This window comes from Aptenodytes forsteri, unplaced genomic scaffold (assembly GCF_000699145.1).
Source record: "Aptenodytes forsteri isolate BGI_AS27 unplaced genomic scaffold, ASM69914v1 Scaffold143, whole genome shotgun sequence".
NCBI lineage: Eukaryota > Metazoa > Chordata > Aves > Sphenisciformes > Spheniscidae > Aptenodytes > Aptenodytes forsteri.
This window is the reverse complement of record NW_008794951.1, coordinates 419,280-437,924: the sequence shown is the minus strand read 5'-3', so window position 1 is coordinate 437,924 and position 18,645 is coordinate 419,280. Positions and strand designations below refer to the sequence as shown.

The window sequence follows — 18,645 nt, the reverse complement described above, 5'->3', positions numbered from 1 at the left end:
TGTCCCTGCCCATGGCAGGGGGGTTGGAACTAGATGATCTTTAGGGTTCCTTCCAACCCAAACCATTCTATGATTCTATCTCTTGTTTATAACTGTAAATCACCGAATTTTGTTTAGAATCAATGAGAGAAAAAACTGCTAGACTGCATGAATCTTCTGCAAAAGCTGCCATTATAATTCTAGATTTACCAAATTTATTTTAATCTTGATCATCCCATCCAATTTATCTGAGGTGATTTCATTTAATTGCCAACTTAATTTGAGAGGGGTTGGCTGATCCAAGCAGCTTTCCTTGCCAAAAATGTAATCCTACAAGCATTACAAAATAGAAATTTGAGCAGCAGGTATGAGTAAATCAGTTACTTCAGAAAACAGTACTTTATTTTGATCTTGTTGCTTCAGTATTTTTCAACATCATATGAATTTCAAGTCTGGATGACATGTAAAGATGTCTTAGCACAGTTTAGAAATGTTGAAACAAATGGCATTATTTACATCCTCCAGCTGTATTTTCTTCCTCTTCTTCATGTATACGTGCAAAGGAGTTCCATTACATGTACGATTAGTTACATGACATGCGTTTGTAAGATCAGGCTTCGAATGCGAACAAATATTCAAATATTTGTCAAATATTTTAATATCAAGACAATTATTTTTTGCTTACACTTGAAAAATAACCATGTACTTTTATAAAAGACTATAATTCCCAAAAGCATCTAAGAGTGGAGTTCTTATAACTAATCCTACCCACTTAAAACAGAGCGTAGAGCGTGACCCAGCTACCTTCACTTCCTCTACAGTGAATGCAGAAAAATGGGTATCTCCAAAGACAATTCATACTGAAAGGTAGAAGGGGAGAAGTGCTCTCGCAAGTACCACTCTCTGTAAGAGGGTAGTCCAGATGAATAGATTAGACACCTAACTTCAAGGCGTCCAATGCAGGCTAGATAAAACTCCAACCTGGTAGAAAAGTGTTTTCAAAAGTAAACCACATACCCCGGAAAGTAAATCCTATTGACACTCAGTGAGACTGAAGCTTTTGGCTATCTTAAGACCTGAACGAAGGCATCCAATATTTGATGCATAGATTTGAACATGGGATAATCGCCTTTCCTGAATCAGCATCCACTAACTTGAAACATGCCAGGTGGAAGATGTTTGACACTTCCATCGTTCTTAAAAACTTTATCATGGTTTCTGCTGAGTTAGCTTGAATACTGTCAGTGACAATGGTATAACTTGGTGTGGGAGCATACTGAATTCACAGGATCTTCATTTTATCCTCAGAGTGGAATTTCAGTAAGAAAATGATACTGAGCTCTAACAATGCTAATAAACAGGGTTATTAGGGTTCTTCCTAAGTACTTGGGTGTTACTTTTCCAACAACGGCATGAAAAGCAAATCCTGGCTTAGTGACTGCAAAACACCATATTTGAGTTGGGACGTACAGGCAGCCCAGGTAGGCCAGGAAACCCATCTGATCCAGAAACGCCAGGACTCCCAGTGGTACCATTGCAGCCATCGAGGCCAGGCAGACCTCTAGGTCCAGATTGCCCAGGGTGACCCTGTGTAAAGGGAAAAAAGAGATAATGACTGACAGGATGCATTATTTTTTAGTAATACCGTCCCCAGAAAACTGATATCTTCCAAATGGCAACACAAAACAAAAGAAACGCACAACTCCCACTCAAGTTCAGTGTATGGCAACTGCAGCAGAACTAGCTTCTTTGGCCAGCATTGTTTATCCTCCCCAAAGCTTAAATCCTAGAACATTAGCTGCATTCATTTAACTACCTTTTTCTCCAAGGGATAATTTTCTGAAGTACATAACTTGTGCATGAGTAGGTCCCAAAAGGGCAATACTCATCCCACAGCAGTCTGAAATATATGGCATGTAACACAGTAAAACAGCACGCAAGGGTGCACCTGACACCAGGAATGGAAGTTGCTCATGTAAAAAAAACAAGGGCAGAGGCAGACTCAACAATACTGAGCATTTATAATTCCAATCTGCTTAAAGTTTCAGTGACTTCTCTTCCTCTCCAGTGTGGATTCTTTCCTTTAATAGTTCAACAGATGTTACAGCTCCAACATCAGGCCATTCAAGCAAAACAGCTTTTCTTGTTATATTAAACTTAAAACCTTAGGCAAAGCAACTGGGAGAAAGACCTAATTAAACTAACAGCATTTAAAAGAAAGTATTTGTAATGGTCAATTATTAATCAAGCAGGGTAGAATATAATTGTACCTAATTCTGGTTTCACACTTCTTTTGCCCTGGTATAGCTCTATTAATTTGACTGGAGTTTACTCAGCATGGTACTGGTGCAAAGGAGATCAAAGTTTGAGACTTTAGTTACTTTTTCTTCAGTGTCATATGGGTATGTGTAGGCAAAACACAGAAAGGCAGAACTGTCAGTCACACTACCCAGGTTTCAAGCAGCTCCTTATTCTATCCTCCTTTTCATAGAAATGAGTTCTGTGGCGCTCAAAGACAGTGTTTTGTGGCAGGAGGAAAAAAGAAACTTATGGAGATAGTATCAGTAACTGTCAGTTCTCTCCCTCCCCTCTGTACACCCTGATCTTGACTCATCCCAAAAGTACTTTTGTTTGATCCCAAAGATTCATCCTTAAGATATGGCATTAAACAAGTTATGACTCACACTAGGAAAGTAAAAAAATAAACATGGATAAAATGGAGATAAAGCAGAACATTAACAATCCTTCATGCCTGACACTTAAAACAAAACACATTTGTGTTGCTAAAGGTCTTCCCAGTCCAAGCCAATAGCATATGCTCTGACCAAACTCAATGAGAACTTTGCAATAATGTAAAGCCTTTTATCTAAGGATCTTAAAATGCCTTGCAAAAATGTGGGAATGCTATAATCTTCATTTTCTGGATGAGAAGCTGGGGGCACACAGTAGCAGAGTGACTTTCCCAAGGATGCAGAGCAACTTAGGCCATAATTATGTAAATACTCAAGCTGATCACTGGTCTCAGCTGCTGCCAGGGGGGCCATCGCACACTCCTGCTTACTCACACCTACCTCTTCCCTGTGCTGGCATAAGCACAGGCAGAATAGGCGAGTCAGAGCAGGAAAACAACACAGCAGAGAAATAACTGTTCTGTTTCTTAATGGGGTTAATTTTCAGCCAGGTGAGTTCCTTGGTCCAGCTCATTTGGCAACTGCATTGCGATTTGTGCCAACAAAATGGAGAGAAGGGGAGAGAGCCCAGATCTGCTCTCTGTCAGTCAATAATGTGCAAACTGAACGTAAAGCGTGTCTCCACTACAGGATCAAGGCAGCTCACCCAGACAAGTATAAATTTGAGATTAAACAAGGCCTCAGGACATGGAATGAAGTAATCCCAAAGCATTAGCATCAGGCACCACTGCATACATAGTACCAGTTGCCGTGATGATTAAAGTCTATTTGTCAAAACACCCACATGTGGTGTGCAAGCAGGGACTTGCCAGGCCCTGGTAAAGCGACAGGAGAAGGCTGAAGCACCACTTTATTGCCACTTGTATTTGTCTCTTAGAAATTACTTCATTTGGTTCCCAAAGCTGGAACAAATCAGTGGCAACCCACCCTCCTCCATCCATGCGGGATGTCATAGCCAAGAGCAGCAAGCCTCTGACAGGACAGGCTGGGACTGCAGAGGGAGGCCAGGGTGGTCAATGTCTAGCAGGTCTTTCACTTCGTTTACAGCATCAACAAAACCAGAAGCTACGTGGGACAAGTGCACATGTATCTGGTTACAACATAAGGTGACCAGCTGCAGGGTTTAGTGAAGCTGAACAGCCAACATCTGCCCCTCAGAGCTAGACAACAGGGAGCCAAGCTGCTAAGCCTTTAGTGCTGGCCAAGAGCCAGCCCATGGCAGGCAGCTGACTGGTGGCCTCATGTCTTGGGAAACGCTTTGGGTGAGATCTCCTAACTCTTGGACTAACACAGTCTGTAAGTGGCCCAAAGGATTTTGGTATCCTCTTAATATGTGAGAAGGGCTCACAAAGAGAGGACATAAAGTATGCTGACGACAGTGATTTCTCAATTAAATAAATCTGTGGCCCTGTCACTTAATCCCATGGCATCCATGTCTGTGGTTCTGAGCCAAAGCATGACACAGACTGGCACAGACGCACACACATACACATGCTGTCTCTTCTGCTTTAGGAAAAAAAATCCATAGGATTTACTACTTTCTAGCTAATCTGCTATCAGAGTTCACAATGTTTTGTTTTAAGAACCTTACCTGAGGAGATACCGAGCACCCATAACTGACTTCCTTGAGAGTTGTAAAGTTCTGGCTTAAATGAACCTTCTCCCCAGGGATTTAAAATACTGATTTAAAGAGCTGTTTTGATCTGAAAAACAGTGGTTAATAGTTTCACTGCTCTCACCTCCTCTAATTCCTGTTTTGGTAGATGTACCAATTCAACACAAGCACCTCAATTGACTAAGGCAGAAGACTTTTACAGGCTTTACTTATACATGGCAGGGTGACTAGTTTACAGACGTGAGTTAAAATACAGGCTGGAGAGATCACTTGTGCTCTCTGTTCTCACAAGAGGAGACATTCCCTGTGCAACAGATAAGAAAACTTGAACTGTTCATCTAGGCCCTTGCTTTATCTGACTCTTGCTCATACACTACAACTGTGATCCTAAGGGGCCTCTTTCTAAATCCAACAGCACAAAGGCGATCCCAACAGGAGAGCTCAACAAATATTTAAAAACAGGGAAAAAAATGCAATTAAGGGTGAACACAAAACTAACTGAATAAGCAGTTTCATGGGTTGCTACAGCAAAGTAGCCTTTTTACAGCCATTGCCAAGTGCTTGTGTTTCCTCTAGGAGCGTCACAGAATAGAGAACCTTGCCTCTCCTTGTAGCTCTAGCTTTCATGGTACAGACAAGGGCTCACTTCTCATAGAAATACTTCCTTCTAGAACTCCTTGGACAGTTCATGGAAAGCTATATACATCTCCCAGCTCCAGTTCCAGCCTTTGCTGGAGATGTCCTTGAATCTTGTCCTATAGGAAAAAATAAACTTCCTGAGTAGGGCTAAGGATTTGAGGGTTTCTTCTACAGCGTGACACAAAAGGCTAGCAATAAACACATGTAGCTGCTGTATTTACTAGGTTAAAGGGATTAGTCAGGCCAGCTGCAACAACATGATTTACTTGCCACCAGCATTCCTCAAGGGAACTCTGTGGAACACCGCTTCCCTTAAGGTCAATAGTGGGATTCCCCTCTGAATCACAGCCTTGCAGCCCTTTGGCCGTGACTAAAATATACCTGCCCACGCTAACATACCTGCATACTACAAAGAATCTCTCCTCATATTTAGATGTTAATTCTTATGCAGAGATAGTAATATATTTTCACTTCTCTTTTACATGTATCAGCACACACATGCTCTCTCTCCTTTGCTCTGCATTTCACACATTCATATAATGTGCATGTGTTTGTATACATTTCACAACAAACCTAAGCTACTCCCTATCCTGAAATGCAACTGGCAAAAGTATAAATATTTGCTTAAGCAGTGGTGGTTGCTATTTTCAACCTAGAATGGAAGTATTTATCTCAATGGCTAGAATGTAAACAGTACAAACTAGTTTCCCTTCCCCCTTTTTATGTCCTGCAGTTGTGGCACAGAAGAGCCACAGTGGTGAGCTCTGCTGTTCACGAGCAGCAAAATCTGCCTCTTTCCCATTCGCGCACCTGCAGAATACTGTAAAGCAGACAGAGTAGATCTGCATATGCAGGAGGCTTTGAATCCTCTCATCTACCTCCCCTACTCTCTCCTTGGAATGCCTGTTGCTGCCAACTACCTGGCAATGGCTGTTGCTCTATCTCTGCCTCCCCTCATTGTTGGGAATCCCCTTTCTCCAGATCCTCATCTGAAAAAATACCCTGAGAACAGCATGTTCCCACAGTGTGTTCAATTAAATTAAGTATTATGGGAACAGCTTGTTCTCTTCAGAGCTAGAGAGTTGGCTGGTGGGAAAAGAGAAAAATAGTAACAAGGGAGTAGAGCAGGAGAGAAAACAGGCAAGGATGAGCAGAGGGGGAGAGAAGGACAAGGGCCAGGAAGGAACTGGACTCAAGCAAGCTCATTTACAGGGCCAACTGTGCATTTTCAGCCAATCTATCAAAACAATTCAGTTTTTGATAGGAAGTAAGAAAACACAGCTCAACTGTTGGAGCTCTTGGCCAGCTGAGGAAGTAGGGAAGATGAGAAAGAGCATGAGTATAGTCTGAAGGCACAAGGATACAGAAGATGGAAAAATGTCATCAAGAAAAGAAAAAGAATTCTAATACCAGAAGGAGAAAGCAGGATGAGCTAAACAGCATAGAGAGAGCAAAGAAGTTTGGGGCAACTTCTAAAGCTGGCCCAGCTAAAACTCCCCTGATGTAAAGTGTCCATAAGACATCTTTGCAAAAATCACTGGGGAAAACCAAAGCAAAAGCAAGCTGCTCAAAACACTCTAGGCACATAATTTTTGTATGGTAAAGGAAACAACTGTCACTAGAATGTTCAAGTTCTAAAGAATGAAACAAACAAACAAAAAAATTCCTGATGGTCAGGGAAAGTAGTTACCTACCCCTATCACCTGGAAAATGCAGCAATTCTCTCTTTCCTGTCTCAGGTTTCTGAAAGGTTCCCATCTAAACCAGAACTAGCACCTAGTGGAGAAGCAAGGATTCTCTGGAGGGCCTCAGCTCTAATCACTGTTTTCATTCACATCATAGCAAAAGAAGATTGAGGGAGACCTGATAACAGTTATCACATACAAGAAGGCTACTACAAAGTAAAAGGGAACAATCTGCTCTCTGTGTCCATGATGAGTAAGATGAGAACTAAGAGGTTTAAACTGCAGAAAGAAAGACTGAAGTTAGGCATTAGCAAAACTTTTCTAACAGAGAAGTTAAAGTCTCCATCATTACAAGGTTTTAAGAATTGGTTAGGAAACACATACTAAAAATAATCTGAAGCACAGCTGATCATGCCTGTTTGACTGACTGAAGTCCCCTTCAATTCCATAAGTCTATGATTTTATGATACGGTGTTTTCCAGACATGGTGCTGAGAGAACATGGTGCTGAAAAAAAAGCTTATCAACGAGGCAGTGGATCCCCATGTAACTCAGGCTCACTTCCTGATACGTATCAACTTCCTATCATCCCATAATAGGATCCAAACCTCTTACAAAACAGGATGGGATCACCAGGTAGGCTAACAAACACTGCCATTTCCCTCCAGAGAGAAGCAAGCACTTGCAGGATACACTATGCATGTGCTAGGACAGTCTCATTGTGCTTACGTGCTTTTGGTTGTGACTAACATTCTGGTGATTTATATTTACATATGCAAACTTACTGGGATCCCGTTTATGCCTTGAAATCCTGGAACTCCCATTGGGCCCTGAAGAAAAAGAGTACACGTTATATTTCACTTCATCAATCTGTATATTTCAGTTACCTGTGAGATACTTTTTACTCCAACACTTTCAGTCTTGGACTTTAGCTTTCAAAACCAAAAGGAGCAAACTATCTCATGCAGATTCTCTCTGACCACAGGTGTCCGTGAAGATAGGAACTGAGTATCTGAGCTTGACTGGATGCCAAACGAGTGTTTCAGGAATGTTTTAATCAGGCAATTTAAAGTAAAAATATAATCTCCTACTGCACATCTGGGGAAAACAAGATGCCAGGAAAATAAACAATCCAGTATAAGCTTAACTCTCAGTGTCACACTTGACCTTCCAAGAGTTTCAACTGGACTTACGGGTTTTTCTGTCTATACTTGGATAGCACCACCCAGAGATATGCAGACCACTGTATTAACTTCAGACCACCCCTGGCTATGTTGCAAGTAATTACCACTTTGTTGGTTCTACTGCTCTGCTCTGGATAGTAGCAAAACAGACTGTGTAAGCAGAATATCCAGCCTAAACTGCTCTTGCTTTGGAAAGGTAAAGTATATTGCTTCCACGAGGGATAAAGAGATAGAATCTTATTGCATGTTGGTATTGCATATGTATCCATTTCAATGGATAGAAACAGCAGTTCTGGAGTAAATAAGGGCTTTTTCAGTGAAAGGAAATTGGTTCCAATTGTTAAAGGCCAGTTCCTATCCTGGGTTTCTGTGTCGTCCAAAATCCACGTTTAATCGTTTCAGTGTTATCTGCTAGAATTATGAAAATGCCATCATTCATATCAGTCCTTGTTTTGAATCCTCCATTGCCTTTCAGATGAATGCAACACTGAAGCAATGACTTTCATTGTCATCGTTTTCAGTTTACTTGGTTCTTTGTCTTATGAGAAAGGGTGACTAGAACTCCAATGTGTTGACTAATATTAAATGAGAAGAGGGTGTAACCGCAGCATATGAAAGTACAATTGAGCTAGTTTTCATCTAGCTAGCTCACCTATCAGTAGCTGGAAAAACATGGAAGACAAACTCTGTTCTGCAGGTCCTGGTACGTAAACTATCTGTCTTTTTCTTATTTGCACACATGACCTGAGCGCCTTGCATCAAGTAGACTGGTAAGATGCTCTGGGATAGTCCCAGAATGCGAGCCCTTGTCCTGACGTCCCAGACTTCCTTCAGATTTTAGAAACCAGGCACGGCACGCAGGACTTCCTCTGTCTTTTAAGCTTTCAAGCTGTTGTCCTTGAAACATTCCTTTTGTCCAGCTGCATAGGCATGAGAGTAGGAATCTCATCCCAGTCCTTGCATCAGACAATGTCAGACTTCCCCATTTTATAATCTATTACATAACCTCTGTCAGGCTATGTGGCGGGAGCATATACACCGCTCTGGCCTATGGGGTGGGACTCAATGAGTCCTCTGCATGCAACCCAAAACTCATGATACGAACACATGCCTGATGCACAATGTAAACTTTCTTTAAGGTGAACTATCCACATGTATCCACTCTTTATTACTGAAAGTATTTGTTCATACTTCCATTCATTCTTTTGTCTACCTTCAAAATCCCCTTTTGATACTTCCCTCCTAAGAAGAGACAGCAGAACAGATCCTAAGGGCATTAAGACATTTAATGTCTACATTTAATCTACGTTTGCTGTTCTGCCCATTCTTGCACACTGCATTCATTGACACCGATGCCTTATGGGTTATTCCATTTAATATGACATAGTTTATAATATTCTTTCCGTTATAAATAACTTTGCACCTGCAAAACTGAATTGAAGGTTTCATTTAGTACCCATTCCTTTTGCTTTTCTAGTCACCAACTCAGGATCTTCTACGCAGGAACCAGCTCCAGGTCTCTCTGAATGTAGTGTGAATAACACCCATCTATCCCTGGGCATGTGAAGTGAAAGAGTACTTGCAACAGCAATACTCATTTGGCTATGGTTCATCCGCCAGGATGGCTACAATGTTCAGCAGCTTTAGGAACTGTATTCTCATTCAAAAATAACAGCAGGGGATTCTCTAAAGATACTAATGAAATGCTGTTGTGTTCTTACCCCTGGGCAGATAGTCCAAGATTATCTTTATTCATTCAAAAATATATTTTATATACAAATATAAAATATTTATATACAAGGCCATAGATCAATTGCAGGGACAGAAGAGTCACTGTTGAGCCTACCTTGTCGCCTGTCTGTCCAGCTGGTCCAGGGGGGCCCACTGATCCTCTCTCACCTTTTGCTCCCGGCAAACCTTCTGGGCCAGTAAATCCAGGTGCACCTATCGGTCCTTGAAGCCCAATCGGTCCTGGTCGACCCTAATATACAACAAAAAATAAGTCAATGCACCATGTTCACAACCTCCTTTACAATTATTCTATCCAACTCAATCTTTAATGCAATATGATACCTCTCAGCATAGTTAGGACATCCTAAAGTTTTCCCTGTACCTTCTCAGATAAAGAGTTTTTAGAGGTTATTTCAGGTAAGTCATGAGTAATAGTAAGAAATCTCCCCTTTTTCCTGGAAGATTTATTACTACCCATATTGCTGTAGGAAGGAACAGGGGAAGAAAACAGTGTTTTGAGATCAAACTGGCTGCTTCTTCTTGAGTTTGCATCTCTATTTCCAAGCTGTAAAGTGCAAAAAGATTTTGCTTATGCTTTAGATCAAGCACAACAAAAAGAGAACACAAAAGATGCAAGAAGTGCATGGGTCACACGCAGTCAGAAAGCACACTTGAGAGTATTTGAGACTAGTACAATGGTTGGCTCAAGATTGGGATCGATTCCACTGTGCTCTCCTGGTTACCTTATAGTCGGGGTGTGGATTTTGATTTCTCGAGCACAAAAAGGGTGCAATGACTGAGCATTGCCCGAAGATGGCAGCCTTTTCTACAACTGCAGAGATTCATCTGTGATTGATGAACTTTCATTGTTCTATCACTACATGGATGGGCAGAGTAGTCTGGTACTTGTTTCTGAAACAAGCCAATGTTTAAAAAATTTTGCTGTAGGTGCTCTGATTTTTTATTAGCCTCAGAAGCTGCCTCTTGGCAGCTGAATGCTTAACACAGAGTTTTGTGTTAACATTTTTGTACTTTTCATTTGGTTCATTTTGAGAGAATCTGAAAGAGATCAACAGAGCCTAAGGTCCTAAAGTATCAGTAGAAAATGGCAGTTTAGGGCTATGCTTTCTACTGGTAAGACAGTCAGTGGATTACGTGAAGCTATCCATGAAAGAATCAAGCCTTACATTAAAAGATAGAGAAAGGAGGAGGAAGTTAAAAAAAAAAACCAAAACCAAACCTCCTCCTTTCAACTCTCTTCTACACTCATGTCCACGGTAGTGTGTTTCCCTTCTATTTCCCCAACTCCTTAAAACAGCAGAAGGAATGCAGCTCCGTGCTGCAAGTGTTTTAGTAATCTCAGCTGGAGACATACAAAGTCCTGACTCCATGCCTTTGCAGGTAAAAGACTTTACGGTTAATTTAAAAATGCATTTTTACATGTTAATAATCAAGCAAAGTGAAACAAACTGTAACTGGCTTTAAAAATTCTTTTTCCAGGATCATTTTTAGTACCCGTTTAGGCTAAAACATTTTGTCCCACATTCCATGTTTCTTCGCTACTGGGGCAGTTTTCTTTTAAAGTGCAGCAATTCCCCCGCATCACTCTTTCTGTTGTGATTGTTTCATCCTGGCCTTTTAACTGAGGTCAAGTGCATGTTTTGTATTTCATACCTTTTCTGTCTAGACACTGTCCATACTGTGCACTTCCAGAGGCACAGACTCCCATCTGAAAAGGCTTTTCTGTTGATTATTTTTAGCTTTCTTCACTCTGGGCTAATTATCAATGGAATCCTTTATATTGTGAACCATAAGATCATAACATTAATGCCCAAATCTTCAGTGGTCCTTGGCAACCGTACACAACAAGGAACATGTTATGAAAATCACATGCTTTGCTCTCACTTTCAGTCTCAGCTTTAACTTTTTAATTTCCCATAGTCACAAGCTATTCAGAGTCTTTCAGGCAACATCTCACTTACAAGAGATGGGTTGTGGACTGTTTACCTCAAGGCAACACAGCAGTGGAGAGACATACCCTAAAAATGGGCATGTTACTGTTATAGCCAGCTACCACCCACAAAAACAACAGCTTCCAAAAGTCCACCAAAGTTTCTAGAGAAAACACACTGTGAATTCCTCACTTGTTTGAATTGCTAACGCTTCTGTATTCAATTAGTTTGATTGCCTGGCTAATGACAGTGTTTCACAATGACTGGAACTGATAGGAATTAAAATTTTAGGAGGCTTTTGTTCTGCTCTGCTGCAGGTCACTTTGAGAAATCTATCTAGATGAGACAATAAAGACCAGTAACTACACATTCTGCAGCTACACATTGGTTCTGCAGCTCTCTCACAGGAGAACTAAACGTGTTCTCTGTGATTTCAGGGCCCATAGGTAAAAAGCTCTCTTTTGCCTTAGTGCCCTACAAGAAAGATTTTAACAGCACTTGAAGATTTTGTCCAGTGCCTTAGAGTGTCACTAAACCATAAAGACACAGTGAAGTGCTTCTAATCTCTCTGATAATGTGATTATGCCATGATAATCAGGCTCTCAACAATTCCTACTGTTTCTTTTGAAGTCTATGCGGATGGAAATCATGTTTTCTATGCTGAAACAAAGGACTTGCCTCCACTGCTAAAAAAGCAGCATTTTTTGTCACTCAGTAGCACTCCCATGAACTGTCACAAGATAAAAGCATTATAAAGAGCAGGCACTGTGGTGTGCAGGAGCAATTCCAGGATAAAAGCACAATGAAGACTCAGGTTTTACCACAAGGTAAACTTACAGGGTTCAATGCCAGGTGGAACTACTGTTTGACCTCAATGGGTTTACCTTGTAGTAAAAAGTTAAGTGCCTAGTCTTTACTGTGCTTTGGCATCAGGATTGCTTTTACTTATCCAAAGGATAAAAAGAATAAAACACCTCTTAGCAGTGAGGACAAGCTTAAACATAAAATGTGGATTACATCAAACAGAAACTACAGTGAATCAACAGAGCTCCCTATTTTTAATCTTTATTGTTCAATATATATAGTCCAGTAGCCTGTAGACACGGCATTAGCACTTAACACAAATGGTATCATTTTGGTTTCCTGGCTGCATGACAACCGTTCTTCAAAAAGACTAAAATTATAGAACGCTAGTAACACCAAGTAAGGACAAAGTCTATGAAATTACTGTGACTTGTGAATGTTTTCTCAAATGCCCACTAGAATTTCATATATTTGAAAACCATGACCTGCATTCTCAAACATATTTGTACACCAGGCTTTTACTACACAAGCAGCACTAAATGAGATGCCTGTCTCTCTGTAATGAATATGATGCTGGTAAAAAATGGCATTATTTCTTGATATACCATGGCGTTACCATAGATAATTTCAGGATTTTGACCACATTTGTGCCACAAGTTCAATATGAGTCATATGCAACTCTGTTACGTGCTTGCCATTGCAAACCATTAAAAATACAGAGATGTCTCAGACATTCAGGTTACCATTCTCAATGTGTGGCAACCAAGAGGAAAAAATGGCTGGGATAGGAATCACCACACTGCAGAAGGCAGTAAAACAAAATGGCCTGAAAATGTAATTCGATGGCAGTGTTTTTCAAGATGGAAACGGTTCTGCAACATGTGCCTTCTTCCTCTCACCCTTTTAATTCATCTGCATCCCAAGGTGTCATGAGGAAAGGCCGGTATGGTGGGTAATGATGGGGCCTCTCTACTGCTACACAATCAAATGCATCACAGTTTCTCTATTGTCCCTACCCCTTTTGCCAACTCCAATACCCCACATAAATTTTCGCCCACTGAAGCAGAGCTGCTACACATAGCATTGCAAATTCCAACCATTCTTTTTTTTCCCATTGCCTCTGTGAGCTTGGAGAATAAAGTGTGAATCTATTTGATTTGTCGCTGTGCAAAGGAACACACGTGGCAGTGGTATAGAACCACCGGACATGTCCCTTATTTCAGGGACAAAAAATAATACAAGTGCTTGCTTACTTGGGGGACAGTTTTACTAGCCTCACTCCCTATCAAATACTAGCTCAGTGATTCATCACCAAAAAAGGATACTGGAACTCACAAAGTGAGGTAAGTTTAGCAGGACTGTTAACTAAGCAGAATACTAATGATCCCTACTTCAGCTAGTAAATTCATAGCCTGCCATATTTCAAGCAGAAAAGCATTATTATTATTTTTCTAAGCAAAATAAAGGTCTAGTGTATGAAAAGAGCAACTGAATTTAAAGATGTTCATGTTTTCTCAAACTAACACATAGTTCCTTCTCTATGAGAATTCAGTGACCACATTTTAAAAAAGGGTCTTATTCACACTCTCTATTTCTTCATCCATTATTTCCCCCCTAAACAATGTTTTATCAACACAAAAAGTTGCTAGTGACAAAGATTTACTTCACGAGCAAATGCTTTGTAGTCAGAAGCATCTTATACTCACTTGATTACATTAAGGCAACCAAAGAGCCAACCATTAAGTCATTATGGCCCTAAAAATGTACGTTCTCGTATACTGCATACACTAAGCAGAATCTAGCCCAAAACTTCCACGGAAGATCTATGTACCCGACTCCCATGTTGTACAGGATAGCCTGTACAAGAGACTGATCCTTCGAGATGCTCTTTCACACAGGCAAATGTCATTACCCATTTAAATCATGGCCATTCTCTCTGATCAGGGATGCCACGTTACAAAAGGCGACACACAACTCACGTGGAACTTGGATGAAGTGTCTGTAGGTGACTTATCGGTGCAAGGCAGCAGTGTCCATTAGTGAGTAGCATGACCTTGGGCTAACCACTTCTACTTTCTACCTCCATTTCCTCCCTTCTCCTCTTTGGTCCGCCCTGCCTTTGCTGCAAGATTCCTGCGGCAGTGGTTATCTCTTGCTAGCTAGACAGTGCCTAGCATAAGAGAGCCCTGGTCTCAACTGGGGCCCCACAGTTCTACTATAATAATAATAATTACCGATTAAAAACCCTTCACTATTTTCCTAAATTACAGGTCAGGTATCCAGTGCCCTGCTCACATTCCAGAGTAAGTAATTATTTTCCCTACTGAAAAATGCTTTGTACTTTTAAAGAAAATTGTTCTTCAGTTTTTCTTCTAAAAACTTACAGAAAGTCTTGTTCAAAACGGCTTCTTTATTACTGTTCCTCTACACAGCTCTTTACCCACACAGCATGAGATGAAAACACAAAACTGTATATACACACAGAAATAATGGACCAGAAAAAACATCCTGTGCAACAATCCTACTTCATTCAGCACCTTCCCAAAAATCTCATAGTTTTTTTTCTTTGTTGTTCTCTGTTTTTTAAGGAAGGATATCAGGGTAAGAATTTTTTTTAATTTATTTTTAAGAAAAGAGACAAATTATTCCTGTACCACATGAAATTCCTTAATATCATAATCCATTTTAGAAGTTTTCTGTTTATGCGAAGCAGCGCTTGGCATGCTCACACTGCAGACTGTCAAGGCTGCTCTGGTCAGCTCAGGAGCAATCTTTTAATGTAGTAATGAGCAACTGCAGGCTGTTTCTCATAATAATTTCCGATTTTAGTTCATGTGATAAACTCCATTTTCAAAAAATACTTCTGTTATTTCCACTAAGCCTGGCTGGACATGACCACAAGTAGAAAATCTAGGTGATAAAAAAATGTGTGTGCATATATATATATGGTTTTACACCCTATTTTTAAACTGCTTAAAAAATTAATGATATTTAAATCCATAAACCATTTGCTTCCTGAATCCTGTACAACATAAGTAAATAAATAAAGTTGCAATGGAAGTTTTACCACATTATAAATATAGAACTGTGTATAAACCCTGGACATTTTTTAAAAAAATCTTTATTTTTAATATCTTTAATTTTTAAATTGGATATTTAAATCTCTGAAAAACTTGTTCTTTAGCATGCTCAATTTCCAGTTAAAAACTTTCATGGAACATCCTGATCCAATCAATTCCACATATTTGCTATTTCTATTTATAGCACACAAAGAGACCACATACTGCCATCTTTTTCCCCACCACGGACAATACCAGGAGTCACTCAGTGTTAAATCTAAGTAATTATTCCATTTTATACTTCATAACCTTTAAAGAAACTACCTTTTTAAAAAAAATGTGAGTCAAAAAGGATGACTTTAACTCAGATTGCATTTTTGCTTTGATGTACTGAAATGTCCAAGTTAGATAAGAAAGTAAGAGCACGTGGAAAGGCTCCAGGCCACAGAGAACAGATAACATGAAAGTAAGTGAAAGTCACTTGTGGGTTGTAACATCTGTGCGAGAGATGCGCCGGCTAGGCGACAGCCTTCCTGCGCTGCACTCCAGAGAGAAGGGGATCCACATGTAACACTGAGCGTCATACAGAATGACAGGCGCTATAGAAATATAAAGATATTATTCGTGGGGATTTTTTAAAATAAAGAACAAGCAGCAGGATTTATGAAGCGTAGTGATGACTTACGTTGTATTTCAATTAAATGAATAACCGTTGTATGAAAATTATGAGTTAAAGCTTATTTTTAAGGAGCTACACTATATATTTGAATGACATTTACTTGCCCTTTTCATGATCATCACTCAGAATTATGCCTTTATTTCAGCAGAAACTGCGTGAAACAGTTATCATGGTTTGCAGAGACTAGATACTGATGAACTGCGTCCCAGAGTATCACCACAGCAGAGGTGATCACCCCTGAATCCGCAGCTTACCCACTGTTTGTTTAAGCTAATTGGCCATGAGCTCAGGTGATACACAGTCATCTAAGATGAACTTTTTGCTACTTGCCACGACAAAAGATTTTTTTGCTAGCTTGACTGGCATCTTTAGGGCCTTTTTGCATTTTAAATTGAAAGGGCAACGCTAGGTTCATACACAAATGGAGAGCAATTCACGTAGACAGTATACGAGACTGACAACTGGCACTACTCCTCTGAAATCACGCACGCGTTTAAGCCTGACTTAGAGGCAACTGAGGAAATGAGGCATGAAGGAGGAGGTGAGTAACAGTAGGCAGGAACCGCTCCCACACCTCATGGAGCTCTGGCATTACATTACACTCATCAACATTCCAAAAAATAGGGCTTATATTGAAAGGATGGATTACACGATTATGAAATCTTAGCAAAAACGTTGCGGCAAGTGAGGTCTAACTGACTTCAATTTACTTATGAACTAAGCATGTTTTCATTTAACAAAAGAGCATAGTACAGCCAAAGGTTTGAATGGTTTATGAGATTTTATGGTCTTTTGCAAACTCAGTTCATCTTCTCTCCCTCAAGTCTTTGGTGCCTAATCTCTAAAAAATGTTTTAGAAAGCCTTTACAGTTCCCTGACCTGGTCACATAGGACAGCAGCTGTCATAACATTTTCCTGCCTTTAACTGAGGAAAGGGCACTTCTGAATATTGTGTACATCTCTTGACAGCAGCACAAGTCCCGAGCTGAATTTTAATACAAAAGAATTAGTTATTGCAGAAGAAAACACAGGGTTTCTCTAGGACTTCTTTCCATTTTCCTGATGGCTGCACAGGAAAGTAGACAAGGTAGCATATGCAAAGCATTTTTTTCCCCAGAATGCACACAAGTCATCTCTGTAGAAAATGACCAAATGACAGCTCCTCAGCAGTCAGTCCCCAAAACAGGAGACGGGTCAAATGAAAGGCGAGGGTCATAACCCCTGACTCTACTGGCTTTGGTTGCCGGGCTTTTCTCTAGCCAGACTGATCTGCAGATGCCACTGGTTCTACTGCCAACGATTTTTTGCCCCTTACAGGCCAGTAAAGCCTTTTACGGTGATACAGAACAGCACGTATCTACATCACTATTGCTCTAGCAAAGGATCAGCTAACTGGTTATAATTAGTTTTCATGTTTACTGAAAACTGTGTGAATTAAAAGAATAATTAAAATTGCTTCATTCCTGAGTAACCCATAATGATATACTACACGCAAGTGTGACCTGCAAAGGAAGGCAGCCCACAATTACTGCCAGCTTCGCTTTGCTTCCTTCTTCTTCATGCCTTACCATCCTTACTTTTGGCAGGCAGTACTTTTATTGTCCTCAGAAATACTTCGCAGTCTGCTTTTACATTTCGTGTTTAAAGTTGTCTCTTACTCAATAACTGATTTGTTTCAATCAGACAATCAAATGGGATCACTTAATTTTCTCTCATATTTTAATTGTTTCTGTCTGTTGCTTTTCACATGACAAACAATATGGATGAACTTCAGACACACACTGGGGTTTATTAACTGAGCTTATACAATTTGCCACACCTGGCTACAGGCCTTGCAGTAAGTACTATGTGTATATATATGTATATACAATATATATGTGTATACATATTGTCTCTCCAACAAATTTGCTGAGACCAAGCATGCTATTTTTCACAAACCATTTAAAGGGGTTTTACCTAACTAATTTCTGGGGAAGATACCACACTAATTATAGCTAATAGACAAGTCCCTTGGGGAAAACTGATATTGAATCATAGTGACTTCACAGGCAGTCACATCAGGACTGCTGCCCATGAAACCACAGCTTCTGACTCTCCTTAAGATACACCCTACATCACACAACATTTTCAGGGATCCTCTACAGGCTCATGAGGAAAGAAGAACATGCAGTGTTGTGTTATTTTCCCTTCCACTAATCCCTAGCACCTGTCCTGGTTTCAGCTGGAGTAGAGTTAATTTTCTTCTAGTAGCTGGTACAGTGCTGTGTTTTGGATTTAGGATGAGAATAATGTTGATAACACATGGATGTTTTAGTTGTTGCTAAGCAGTGCTTACACTAGTCAAGGACTTTTCAGCTTCTCATGCCCTGCCAGCGAGAAGCTGGGAGGGGGCACAGCCAGGAGAGCTGACCCAAACTGGCCAAAGGGATATTCCATACCATATGACATCATGCTCAGTATAGAAACTGGGGGGAGTTGGCCGGGGCAGGGGTGACCACTGCTCAGGAACTGGCTGGGCATTGGTCGGTGGGTGGTGAGCGGTTGCATTGTGCATCACTTGCTTTGTATATTCTTTTATCATTATTATTATTATTTTCCCTTCCTTTTCTGTCCTATCAAACTGTCTTTA

General features: G+C 40.3%; 1 protein-coding gene across 1 annotated transcript in view; it reads right to left on the bottom strand.

Moving 5' to 3' along the window:
* Positions 1 to 18,645, bottom strand: part of COL4A6 (collagen type IV alpha 6 chain) — a 102,010-nt gene that overhangs the window by 45,339 nt on the left and 38,026 nt on the right. Inside the window, exons 3-5 of the mRNA XM_009275361.1 lie at positions 9,638 to 9,772; positions 7,393 to 7,437; positions 1,450 to 1,566 (exon numbers count right to left, since the gene is read on the bottom strand). Of these exons, the coding sequence (XP_009273636.1) occupies positions 1,450 to 1,566; positions 7,393 to 7,437; positions 9,638 to 9,772 (297 nt within the window). The remainder of the gene's footprint in view (positions 1 to 1,449; positions 1,567 to 7,392; positions 7,438 to 9,637; positions 9,773 to 18,645) is intronic.